Source organism: Plasmodium sp. gorilla clade G2 (genome assembly GCF_900097015.1).
Source record: "Plasmodium sp. gorilla clade G2 genome assembly, chromosome: 11".
In the NCBI taxonomy this organism is placed as follows: domain Eukaryota; phylum Apicomplexa; class Aconoidasida; order Haemosporida; family Plasmodiidae; genus Plasmodium; species Plasmodium adleri (nom. inval.).
The window spans coordinates 1,296,729-1,311,343 of NC_041703.1; the positions used below are offsets into that span (position 1 = coordinate 1,296,729).

At 18.8% G+C, this 14,615-nt stretch overlaps 4 protein-coding genes across 4 annotated transcripts; 2 read left to right on the top strand and 2 right to left on the bottom strand.

Moving 5' to 3' along the window:
- Positions 1-376: 376 nt before the first annotated feature.
- On the top strand, positions 377-2,203 carry PADL01_1134300 (conserved Plasmodium protein, unknown function; the record flags this gene model as incomplete). Its single annotated transcript, XM_028682818.1, has 1 exon — positions 377-2,203. One exon carries the CDS (start codon positions 377-379, stop codon positions 2,201-2,203), a length of 1,827 nt encoding a protein of 608 aa, XP_028539058.1.
- A 294-nt stretch (positions 2,204-2,497) lies between these two features.
- Positions 2,498-5,062, bottom strand: PADL01_1134400 (conserved Plasmodium protein, unknown function; the record flags this gene model as incomplete). The annotated part of the gene is made up of 5 exons (XM_028682819.1): positions 2,498-2,924; positions 3,122-3,368; positions 3,483-3,606; positions 3,683-3,810; positions 3,946-5,062. The coding sequence occupies 5 exons, from the start codon at positions 5,060-5,062 to the stop codon at positions 2,498-2,500; spliced, it is 2,043 nt and encodes a 680-aa protein (XP_028539059.1).
- A 2,644-nt stretch (positions 5,063-7,706) lies between these two features.
- PADL01_1134500 (tudor staphylococcal nuclease) lies at positions 7,707-11,141 on the top strand (the record flags this gene model as incomplete). The annotated part of the gene is made up of 2 exons (XM_028682820.1): positions 7,707-7,779; positions 7,924-11,141. 2 exons carry the CDS (start codon positions 7,707-7,709, stop codon positions 11,139-11,141), a joined length of 3,291 nt encoding a protein of 1,096 aa, XP_028539060.1.
- A 774-nt stretch (positions 11,142-11,915) lies between these two features.
- On the bottom strand, positions 11,916-14,564 carry PADL01_1134600 (signal recognition particle subunit SRP72, putative; the record flags this gene model as incomplete). Its single annotated transcript, XM_028682821.1, has 1 exon — positions 11,916-14,564. The coding sequence occupies one exon, from the start codon at positions 14,562-14,564 to the stop codon at positions 11,916-11,918; it is 2,649 nt and encodes an 882-aa protein (XP_028539061.1).
- Positions 14,565-14,615: the final 51 nt, after the last annotated feature.

Consider the following 14,615-nt stretch of genomic DNA (forward strand, 5'->3'; position numbering starts at 1 on the left):
TATATAATTTTAAGTATGTAAATGTTGTTATACCCCCAAATGGTTATCATGAGTAGTCTTATATTAAGATAATAGTTCTCCTATAATTGTAAATTATGAAAATTGAGTATTTTCAAACTTTTAATGTAGATCATATATATATATATATATATTTATATTTTTCTTCTTATGTACATATTGTGTATTGCGAGTGGCTTTTTAATTTGTTCTTTTGTGTCTATAAATAAATTTTATACTCCAAAATATATGCATACATACACACACATACATATATATACTTATTTTATTTTATTTTTTTTTGTTCCTTATTTTGATTGTGCCATATTTTGTATTTTTTTTTTTTTTTATTCTTTTCTTTTTTTTTTGTGACATAACTATGCAAACTCTAATAATATCAATTTTGTCTTTCTTATTTTACTTTTCATATGTCATTTTCTATAAACCTTACCTATGTAGAAATATTGAAGAGAAACATGATGAGCATTTAATAAGAGAGTTCAGTTATTCAAAGGATGATTTAATAAATACATGCTTACAAGTAAATAGGGGTTTAATATACTATGAAGACTTATTAAAAAATTATAAATATGATACAAATTGTTTAAAATATAAATATATAGGTAATTATGTCTTGGAGAAATATCAAATGAATGAATTTAATTGCTACGAAAAAATTCAAAAACCTTTATGTAAATTAAATTATATAAATAAAGAAAATATAGTTGATGTGAAAAATAATAGTGAAGAAAAAATGGAACATAAAGGATATGATTTATTAGAAAATAATTTGAATAGTAAATTTTCTAAATGTCATAATATTAAAACTTTTTTTGTACATTTAATAAATATATGTATTAATTATCATGAGAAAGATTCTTTAGTTCACTGTGCTTCCTTTGATTATGAAAAACATATTATTTTAGATGGAGAGATATTTTGTAAAAGCTCATTTGAACAAGTTCAATTAGAACAAAATATTAATAAAAATTCAATTTATGGTGACACTTATAAAAAAAATATAACAAAAACAATTTCATTTCAAAATGATGATTTTAATTATTGTATAAATATGGTTAATATATTTAATAACTGTTCAGTTGTTCAAAATAAATTATTTAATAAAACTATAGATATATGTTTATTAGAAAAAAATACACAATATTGTAATATTCAATTGGAAAAGGTAAAGGATAAAAATTATATATATACTTGTTCAGATATTATTTTGCCGTATTTATTAAGTTTTCGTATAAATGAAAATAAAAAAAAAACACATCAATTTGATGATATTGACAAATATAACAACAACAAAAAAAAACAGGATGAAGAAAATCAGAGTATCACTCACAAAGAACGATGTTATGATATATATAATTATTTAAAAATACTTAAAGATAATAAAAAAAAATTATTACAAGAAAGAAAGGTTTTAGAACAAAATGTGAAAAACATAAATATTATTAATAAATTGTATAAAATTATATATAATATATTAGAAATATTAAAAAATGAAACTCGCAAAAATGATATAGATATAAAAGAATTTTTTGAAATTATGCAAAATATTAAATCAAATAACTTTATTAAAAAAGAATATATAATATTAATACTAAATAAAATAAATGAACAAATATTTCAAGCATATCAAATAATGGTTCATTTCCATTATCCTATATTGAACAAGAATACAATAAATGAAAATATTTCATTGGTTAATCATATAAAAGAAGATGTAAATCATTTTATAATGTTATACAAAGATATAGCTTCCAATTCAAGAATTATAAATGATTATATTAAGAAAAATAACCAAAATGGTAACACATATAATGATAATATAAATATTAATAAAAACATTAATCATATTGACAATATGATTCATACAGACAATAAGAAAAATTTAAATATTTTACACAATATCAAAAAAATAAAAAAGGACTTTTATCAAAATAGTGATAATAATATTATTGAGAACAAAAATATGAATGAAATTAACCTAGACGAACTACAAAAATTTAAACAAATATATTATAATATAAACAAATTAATTCAAAAATATACAAAACAAACTAACCATTCCGTTTCACACATCCCTGTGCTTTCATCACAAGATGTCAAAAGGGATATTAATGATCACAATTCTGTAATTGATCTTTACACAGATCAAATATCATTATTAATAAAGAATAACATTTTATCATAAAACAAGTCATACTTATATATATATATATATATATATATATATATATATATATGTTTATGCCATAATGCATGAATTTTAAATGAGAAATATGTTTTATATTTTATATTATGTAAAAAGGAAATGATAAAATTTTAATATTGAAGTTTTTAATTTTTTAAAAATATTTTTGATTAAAAAGAATTTTAGAAAAAAATTAAAGAAAAAAAACAATTAAATTAAAAAGAAAAACAAAAAAAAAAAAAAAAAAAAAAATTCCTTAAAATAACATAAAAAAAAATAATTAAAAAAAAAAAATTATAAAAATAATATATATGTAATTATAAAAAATATGAAAATAATAGAATGTGAACTATTTTTATAACTATATCCTCTTCTCCTAAAATCGTTACTAGAGCTGTTACTTTTCAACAGTTGTGCAGACGTATCATTTTTAGATGGTGTACCATTTTTAATTTCATTTTGTTGAGGATTATTATCAATAGGTGTTGGTGAAATGTTTTGTTGAGTTGATTGTTGATTTGTTTGTTGATTTGTTTGTTGATTTGTTTGTGGTAATGTAGCTGTGGGATATATTTCATTTTCTATAATGTCATTCGTTTTGGCACAATCAATTTTTACATAAAAAAAGTAATTTGCCACATTATAACCAGAGTCGCTAGTTATGTTAATCATAATATTTGACGTATTTAGAGCATTATATATTTCAGGAATAAATAATCGCCTAAAAAAATAAAAATAAAAATAAAAATAAGTATATATATATATATATATATATATTTATTTATTTATATGAATATTCCTTTCTTATGAAAAGAAAATATATAGGTTTTACACATATATGTCTTTTTTTAAACTTTGTCATTTTTTTTTTTTTTTTTTAATTTATCATTTTATATATTTTTTTAATATTCATATTACTGATAAAATGCCAAACTCTGGGTTGCGTGTATATTATATGTTTTAATTTCTGCAATATTTAAAGGGCATGGCAATAAAGAATTACATTCATTAGCTAACTGTTCAGTTGGTTTTAATGAATCCATATTGATATTGTTAAAATTTATCGATATTTTTAACGGATTATTGTTATTGTCTTCCACAAATTTTGTTGCGTATAAATATAAATTTGCTAACCTAAACAAACGTTTTGATACCTCATTTTTATCTAGCCAAAAAAAAAAAAAAAAAAAAAAAAAAAACTTATATATATATATATATGCTGTTATTGGCTAGCTATAGAATAAACACAAATATGAATATATTATTAATACATATATACCTTTGTTTGGTAAATCTTTGGTAGCCAATTTAAATTTATTAAAATCAGGTAAACATTTTGAAAAGTCCAATGTTGTTTTGTCCCATGTAAAAGGTATGTTTATTAAATTGTTTTTATTGAGGAGCTATATAAAAATACAAGAAAAAAAAAAATATATATATATATACATATATATTTGTATAAATATATTTTTTTTTAACCTGTAAGGAATCGACATATCCTGATGCTATATAATTATTATCAACATTTAATGTTTTTATACTTGCACATTGATCTTTTGGACTACTTGAAATTGCACAGTTGCCACAATATAATACATTTGAGCAATCTACAAAATAATATATATATGTATGTATATATATATATATATATATATATATATATAATATGTATATTTTCCATTTTTATTATAAAATTACATTCTATGTATTTTTTTTTTCTTTCTTGTCTTATATTTGTATACCAGTTAGGGGTATCTTATCATTATTTTGGCTATTTATAGAAGTACAGTTAATAGAACTACAAATCATTTCACTTGTATTAAATTTATTATTAATTTCAAATAAATTGGAATAAATTGAAGAACTATTGTTTAGCATATTAGAATTTTGAATAGTTACATTATTTGGATTATTATTAACAACATTTTGATTATTGTTAATAACATTTTGATTTTGTCCGCTGACAGCGGCACCTGTTAATGCAGAAGCACCAAGAAGAATATTACTAGCATTCATATTATTGTTTAAATTATTATTTACATTATTGTTAATGTTATTATTGTTATTGCTAATGTTGTTATTATTCATATTGTTATTCATATTATTATTAATCATATTATTATTATTATTATTCATACTATTATTATTCATATTATTATTATTCATATTATTATTAATCATATTATTATTATTATTATTCATATTATTATTATTCATATTATTATTATTATTATTATTCATATTATTGTTTCCATTATTTGAAAGTGTACCTTGAGATTTATGTTTCTTGTGTCTATGTTTTTTTTTGGTGTCATTATCATCTGCATTGTCATTATTGTCTTCATTAACATTTTCATTTGTATTATTTACGTTGCCTTTACCATTTGATCCTAATTTTTTAAAAGGGTTATACTTAGAAAAATTTTGTTTCATCCTTGCAGCAAAATTTTGATTTCCATTTTGTGAAATATTATTAAAAGCTGCAGGTTGTATAGATGCCATATTATAAAATCCATTCATACTATTATTATCGTTGTAATTATTATTATTATTATTGCTATCATCATCGTCGTCATCATTATCTCCGTCATCATCATTATCATCATCGTCATCACTTGATCTGTTTCTTCGTAATTCTTGAAAAGATAATTTATCCTTCTTGTCTAAAGACGTATCTGTAATTTTATCTAAAACTACAGGATTATCATAGTTTCTTTTATATTTAAAAGAATTAATTGTATCAGTTACTTTATATCCTAAATCATTCACATTTATAGATGTACATACATTATCAAATATATATAACGTATTTTTAATAATTATTATTTTTAAAAGCACAGAAACTTTGTTTAATTTCATTTTAATTAATTTACATTTTTATTTTTTTACAAAATTTATAAAAACAGAAACCTTTAATTAATTATTATATATATTTGTCTTTAAAAAAAATTACAAAACATTACAGCATATGGTTTCATATATGTATTTGTTCTAATATAACTGTATATTATACATACATGCACATACACATATATATATATATATATATATATATATATATATATATATATATATAATTGTGTATCATTTATACTAAATATAATAGAGAATTATCTTAATGTGACCACACACACAAAAAAAAAAAAAAAAAATAAATAATTTATATTATTCTATAGACATCTAACAAAAAAAGAAAAAATGCATTTTTATATTTCCCTTAAATATATTATATATATTTTTTTTTCAAAATAACTTGTTTATTAATACAAAAAAAAAAAAAAAAAAAAAAAAATTAAACTAATGAGATATATATATATATATATGATCCGCTGCTTTTTGGTGCAGAACATAAGAATATAAAAGGGGTTCATATTTTGATAAAATTAATAAAATATCATATTATAAAATTTATTATTAATTTTTTGAAAGAATTAATCTTTGTTTCATTTCTTTTTTTTGAGATATTGAGTAATTTCAACATTGATATGAAGTCTATATCAATATAATAAAATAATATAATATATAAAAATATATATAATATATATATATATGACATATTATTAAATGAAAGAACTATAATTTTTAAAAATATATTATGGTCTTATTTTTTTCTATATTTACAAAGGTATGGATTTAATATGGACATATAATAAAATTAATATTATTATAATTATTTTATTATTTATTTTTTTTTTAATCTGTTCATAATAATACAGTTAGCTTATTATTATTAGCATATTATAAGTAAACCAATGTGTAAAGAAAATATAGAAAAAAAGTAGCAATTTTTTTTTTTAAAGTATATCAAAATAAGAAGAAAAATACAATGTCGTAAAAATACATTTATATAATAATATTATACTATACCCATTAACCTTCTTTTAAAATACATTAGCATATTAATATTATAGAAAAAAAAAAAAAAAAAAATTGAAAATTAAAATATTTTATATATATTATTATGAAAACGTATAAAAGAAAAATTAGTGTATCAATATTAACATAATAGGATACAATAAAGTTATTTTTTCTATACATTATCCATCCACTTTTCTTTCTATTTTTAAAAAAAAGATTAAAATATTATACAAATATATTATATATAATACCCTATTTAATATATATTTAAAAAAACCTAATTTCATTTTCTTTTTAATAGTCGACAACAGGAAAAAAAAAAAAATGCATACGCAAATATATTATTGCATATAATTTTTATTTCGAGGTTTAATAAAACCATTAATCAAATTAATTTCAGTATATATAATAATACATATATATTTTATTTTATTTTTAAAATTTGAAATACTTCAATTATAATATATATTAAATTCTATAGATGTAAATAAATATTACTGAATATATTTTAAATAATATAAAATATTTGTAATTGTAATAAATAAAAAGAATAAAATAAATAAACATAACTATATATATATAATATATATATGTAATAATAAAGTAATATATAAGATAAATAGAATATTATAACTTTGTAATATAATCTAAAATGCTTAAAAGAAAAATGAGGGGAGTAAATCCATAATTGCTTATGTATTCCCTCTTTTATTATTCTGTATATTTTTGTATTCAATATTTATTAACATATATAAATATATTAAATAAATATTTTTAAGGGGTAGATTTATAAGTAGTACATACAAAGGTAAAAAAAATTAAAAAAATTAAGCACAAATACAAAAAACAAAAAAAAAGAACAATATTAAGTACAAACCTTATCTAACTGTATTTTTTTTTAATAGCAACAAAATATATATATATATATATATAAATACATTTATATGTTAAAATACATATATAAAAAAATATATATAATATATAATATATATATATATATATATATATATATATATAATACATAAAATAAATATAACAATTTTTAAAATATTAAATAATAAAAAAAAAAATACATATGCTTGAATAAAATAATTATATATTCACCATATAATAAATAAATAATAAAAAAAAAAAAAATACATTACATTATATATATATACAAGAAAATAAATAAAAAGGAAAAAATAAAAATATTTAGTATTTTATATAAATACAAGTTCACCAAAAAATAATAATTTTGAAAAATAATAAAAATCAAAAGGCTCAATATTATTATATTTAAAATATATGTATTTATATATATATATTAACTAATTATATATATTTATATAATATAAATAAAACGTTTTTAAAAAAAGTTTAATATATTTTTACTAAAAAAAATATAAGTTATTTTATTTTATATTGTTACATATCCTTATTAATTATAAAAAAAAAAATATTAATTTAATTGTTATTGAATAAAAATCAAATAACAGGAGATTGAATTGTAAATGTGTATGTTTATATAAGAAGGTATATATATTTATATCCATAAGATTAATAGTATTTTATTGAATGAACAAATATATCCCCCCATATATATAAAAATATATATATATATATATATATATATTATATATATGAGATAAAAATTTTTATATAAATGGAAAGATTGAACGGTATTGTGAAACAAGTAATATCCGCAGATACCTATGTTTTAATAGGTGCCAAAAAAGGTAATATATATATAAAAAAAAATAAATAAAAAATAAAAAAATAATTACATATATATTTATTCATATATATATATATATATATATATTTTCCATATGTACATAATATTTATATAATATTTAAAATTTTGTAATTATATTTTTTAGGCGGAGTATCACAGGAAAGGCAAATAAATTTGGCTTGCTTACAATGCCCAAGATTATTTATGAAGAGCCAAAATACTGAAAAGGCTGAAGATCCATTAGCTTGGGAAAGTAGAGAATTTATAAGAAAATTGATTATAGGAAAAAATGTTAGTTTTTGTCTTGAATATACTTATAATAATCGACAGTTTTGTAGTGTATTTTATGAAGAACAGAATCTAGCTATTTTATTATTGGAAAAAGGTTATGCTACTTTAGTATCAAATAAAAATGTAAAGAGCAATGTATATGCTGATTTAGAACCTTATTATGTACAGGCAAAAGAAAGACAAGTTGGTATTTTTGGTAGTAATATTAAATCATATGTTCGAAACATTGTATACTGTTATAATGATAAGAATGAAAATAAAAAGGTTTATGATTTATTTGTTAATAAAAGATTAAAGTGTGTTGTTGAGCATATAAGAGATGGAGCCAATTTTCGTGTATATGCAGAAGAAGAGGCCATAAACGAAAAAAGAGAAGTTCTAGATACTAATAACAACAATAATAATAATATTAATAATATTAATAATAATAATAGTAGTGGTGATAAGAATAAAAAAAATAAAAAAAACCAAAATAACAGTAATAATAATAATGATAATAAAACAGAATTAAATGGAATGGTTGAAGAAGATACAGGAAATTCTAAAAAAAAAAATAAGAATAAAAATAAGAAAAAAACAAACCAAGATGAAAACACTGAATCTAATTTAAATACAAATGAAAAATATTTAACCATGTATTATTTTTCTTTTTCATTGTGTGGTATTATTGTAGATATGTTTAAAAAAGAAATGGTAGATAATGAAGAGACTGTGAAGGAAGAATTATATGCAATGGAAACAAAAAGGTTTGTAGAATCACGTTTATTAAATAGAGATATAGAGATAGAAATAAAACATATTGATAATAATTTTAATTTATATGCAAATATTTATTATAAGTTAGGAAATATTTGTACTTTATTATTAAAAAGTGGATATGCATATATTAATGAGTATACTATAAAATTTGTACCAAATCCTATAGAATATAAAAAAGCTTTAGATGAAGCTATACAATTAAGGAAGAAAAAATGGATTAATTACACTGAAAAAGAAATTGATTATGAAAAAGAATATTTCTCAACGGTTATAGAGGTTTTATATGGAGATGTTATTATTATAGATTATAAAAATGAAGAAAGGAGATTATATTTAGCATCAGTAAAATGTGAGAAACATAATAATACAGATATTAAATTAAATACATTATGCTTAATGGCCAAAGATTGTTTAAAGTCACAAATAGCAGGAGAACAAATAAAAATTATAACTGAATATGTTAAAACACCACAGAGTAATAGTGATGGTTATATTCCACAATGCTCAGATGATAAAGGAAGAATGCATTTTGTAAGTATATATAAAATACAAAAGAAAAAAAAAAATAACCAAAATAAAAATCATGTAAATGATGATGTATATGATGGGTTCACAAGTAAATGGAACGAAAAAAAAAACACAAAAGGAAATAGTAAAACATCATTAACACATAATAATAATAATAATAATAGTGGTAGTGGTACATCCAAATTAAACAACAACTCAAAGAAAAAAAATATGAAAAAAAATTCTAAAAAGATGAATACAACAGAAGATGATAATGAAGCGGGACTATATAATAATGATTCAGATGATGAAGAAGAAGAATATATTAATTTAAACGAAGAATTAGTTGCTAAGGGACTAGCGAAAGTATTAAATCACAGACAAGACGATGATAAGGCTAGTAATTATTTCAGATTACAAGAATTAGAAAAAGAGGCCGAAGAAAAGAAATTAGGAAGATTTAATCCTCATTTAGAAATTATCAAAATTAATAATATTAGTGGAAATGAAAATGCTTTAAGAGCCAGATCATTTGAAAATACTTTAAATAAATATAATAACTTAAATGCTTATGTTGATTTTATTTATGGTGCTAACAAATATAAATTATATATCCCATCACAAAATCTATTAATAAATTTTATATTACTAGGAATCACTGTAGAGAAAATAAATTTAAAAGATTTAAACAATATGGAATTAAAAATAAAGAATAAAAATAATATAAATGGATTGGAAAATAATGAAAAAAATAATTTATTGAATGGGGATGCTGATTTGATAAAAAATACTAATAAAAAAGAGAAATTAGAATATAAAGAAATAGCAGTTCAAGCATATAAATATACAAGAAAGATGTTAATGCAAAGGATGGTGCAAATATCTATTATTACATGTGATAAAGGTGGGAATTTTATAGGTTTATTAAAATATCAGAATAAAGATTTCTCCATGCATTTACTTTCATTAGGTTATGGTGTATTAAATGAAATCGGTTTAAATAATACAAGTGAAAGAAATAATTTTGTAAAAGCAGCTGAAGAAGCTAAAATTCAAAAGAAAAATATATGGTCTTTAGAAAAATCAGAGTATACAGATAATTTATTAAAAACAGAGAGTGATTTAACAGCATATGATAATATATATTATTGTTCACATGTAGAAGACATTAATAATATTTCTCTTCAATTAAAAAATAGAAAAGAAGAATTATTAACATTACAAAGAGAATTAAATAAAAAAGCAAATTTAGAATCATCAAATCTAAATGAAATAAATAAAAATACATTAGTACTAGCCAAATATAGTGATAATTGTTATTATAGAGCAATAGTATTACAAGTAAATAAAAATAAAAAAAAAGTACTTGTAAAATATATTGATTTTGGTAATGAATATGAATTAGATTTTGTTGATATCAAAAAATTAAATGAACAATTTAATTTAAAAAATTATGCACCTTTCTCATTCAAAGTTTCTTTAGCAGGTTTAAAAATACCTAGTGAAAATAAAGCAGATTTAATTGTATATATAAAAAAATTTTTACTTGATAAATTCTTATATGTCAAATTTGAAAAAAAAGAAGCTAATTTATTTCATGTCGTATTCTATGATTATGAACAATTTAATACAAATAAAAATATCAAAAGTGTAAATGAAGAAATTGTATATAACGGTGTATGTTATGTTGATAATAGTAGTGATACAAAGATATTTGAAAAATTAAAGAAGGAAGAAGTATTAGCAAAAAAAAGTAAACATGTTATATGGTCTTATGGAGATATAGACTACGACGATGAAAATTGACACTCTAACACATAAAAAAAAAGAAAAATATATATATATATATATATATATATATAAATATATAAATATTTATATACCAATGTTTAAGTATATATAATTTTTTTTTTGAGGAAAAAATTTTAAAAAAAAAAAAAAAAAAAATTTATCCTCATAAAATTAAAATGCTATTAAGTTTTTATTATTTTAAAAAAATATCTAAATATATGTATAATATGTATATATGTGTAATATTCAATATTTTTGAAATATTCCTACAATTGAATAATTTGTAAATTTTTTTCACATTTGTATATATATATATATATATATATATATATTTATATGTATCTATTTACCTATTTTTCCTTTTTTTCCTCTTTATTGCATATTTATATGAAATATTTTTTATAAATTCCATTTAAAAAAACTATAAAAGTGTATTTTATTTTATCAAGTAGATATTCAAATTTAAATATTGTTTTATACAACTGTTTTAAAGTCATTTAATAATAAGAAAATATAAACATAAATATAAATAAATAAATATATATATATATATATATATATATATATATATATATGTATATCATAAAAATTAAACATTTTATTAAAAAATATATATATGTGGATAAAAAAGAAAAAAAAAAAATTTATAATTTATCAAGTGCAAAATAATAGTTAAACTTATTATATATATATATTATGAATAAAAAAATTATGGTTTCATAAAATATGCATCATTCCTATGATTATTTTTATATATATATTTCTCTCCTTGTCCATATATTATATAATTTACTTTTTTCTTCTCTTTTTCAAATTTTGTAATTTATTTTGTTTGAGTGTTGTTTTTGTTTCTTCAACTTCTACTACTACCTTTGGTTTAGGAGTTTCATTTTTTTTTTTTTTTTTTTTTAATTTTTTAAATCCTGGTTTTTCATGTTTAGGTAACCATCGATCAGGATTAATATTGGCACTGTTTGCGTCTGTTAATTTTTTTTTCTTACAACTTCTCTTACGTTTTTTTTTATTTTTTTTCTTTTCTACATGGATATCATTAATATTAGATGCATTATTATTTATATTTAATTTATCGAATGGAAGGTTTGTATTTTCTAATTCTTCAACATCAATAAGATATGTTTCTGTTAATACAAGTTTCTTTAATTTATTTTCGTATGTATATGCATTAGATACATTCATATATGTATATAAATATGTATAGCATGCTATAAATTGTAAATTATTATTTTCATGTTCACATAAATAGTCAAAAAGTTCTTGAACAAGTTGTTCTTTATTATGATATAATAGATATTTACATACTAAATATAAGGTATCATAATTTATTAGTTGTGTATTTTCTTGTATGTTTTCTTTATATTTATAAAATAAATCTAATACTAAATATAAATTATTTGTAAAATTAGATATATTATTATTATGACATATTTCTTCTTTTTGTTTATTAGTTTTTTCTCCACCTAAAAGATTGGGATGACTCTGTTCTTGTTCTTTATTATAATCAGTACAACATATATATATATAAAACAAGTTAGTAAAAAAAGAACTATAATGTTTTATATTCGTTTGAAATAGATGTTCATACATTAAATATATTTTTACAATTTCTTTAAAGTTTTTTTTTTCATAACAAAGATAAATATATGCATTAATAAATTTAATTTGGTTTTCAAATGAATTCATTAAATTAATTCTATTATATATATAAGATTTACATTTCATATAATTTTTATTTTTCAATTGTAAAATAATAAGTTTATCTAATAAGACAGAGTTACTAAAACGTGTTGAAAAATATTTCAATTTCATTTTAAATTCGTCTTTTTGTTCACTTGCTAAATGTGAAATGCATTCATTAAAAGAAATTGTACTAAACATAAATTGATTCATATGATTAAATATGCTATTAGACTGTGTAGTTATATTCATATAATAATTATTATTACTACTACAATTATTATTACTATTACTATTATTATTACTATTATTATTATTATTATTATTATTATTATTATTATTATTGTTATTATTGTTATTGTTGTTGTTGTTTGTTTGAACTTGTATATCCATTGCATTATTTGTAAAGAGGAAATTTTTTATTTGATTTAATTTTTCTGCACTTATATTAAATGTTAAAGCATATTCCTCTTGAGCATTTTTATTTTGTTTAATATCTAATTTGTACTGATTATCATTATGCATTAAAGCTATATAATTATTATATGCAATTAAAGTAACAATCTTGTTATTTTTTACATTATCATATTGATTTAATATTCGTTCATATATTCTAATAGATTCATTCATTTTTTTCATTTTAGAATATATATAAGCTTTTTGTAACTGTACAAATATTTCCTTCCTACAAAAACTTATGTTCAAATCGAAATTATCATTATTGTTATTAATATTATTAATATTAATATTATTATTATTAATATTATTATTAATATTAATATTATTATTATTGTTTATATCCTGTGTGTCCTCATTAATACTATCATCTTCATTGTTATTTATATCATTATCTGATTCTATATTTAAACACATGTCTTCCAAAACATCTATAAATTTCATAGCCTCAGAATAATTTTTTTCCATTATAAAAAATGTGGTATAATTAAAAATCTCTTCGAAATTTTGATTCTGCTCATAATTAAAATTTTTTGTTGATTTTATTATTTGATTTTTTAATTCTTCTATATCATTAGTATCCAAAAGCTCTCCATCAATATAAAAACTTTCAATTGAATTTTCATCATCATTTTGATAATCATCTATACTATCTAATTTATCATTATTATTTTTATTTGCTTTTTCTTTTTTAGACCTCCTTAAAAAATTATATGCATACATAAATTTCATAAACTGGGAAAAATAACTACTATTTAAATTTACATGAGCTGTTGTTTGTCTTGATTTATTATTTAATAACACTTCAAAATAATGTATACTATTATTATACTTATGTAATATTATATTTACTTGAGCATATAACATATCTATAAAATCTTGATACTTTTTTTCATTCTCTATAAAATATTTTAAACAACCATATAATTTCTTAAATTTTCGTAATTTATACATAGAATAAAATAATTCAAATAATACATTCTTATTCTGAATCTGTTTATAATTCTCTTGAAATATCTTCTTAAAATTACTATTTCCTTTTTTTCCCTTTTTTTTCGTATCTAATTTTATCAGGCAATGCATAATTTCATATATTATTTTTTCATATTCATTTTTCTCTATTAAACAAGAATATCTAGCTTTCAAAAAAACATCGTTATTAATCATATCATTATCATATATATTTTTTGTTAGTTGTATAACATTATCATATTCTTTATGTTCCATATAAGATTTTATATCATCTTCAGTTAAATCATTAAATGTATCTCCTCTTTCTTCTTCCATTTTTTTATTACTTCAACGTGTGACAAAATATTATATAAAATAAAATAAAAC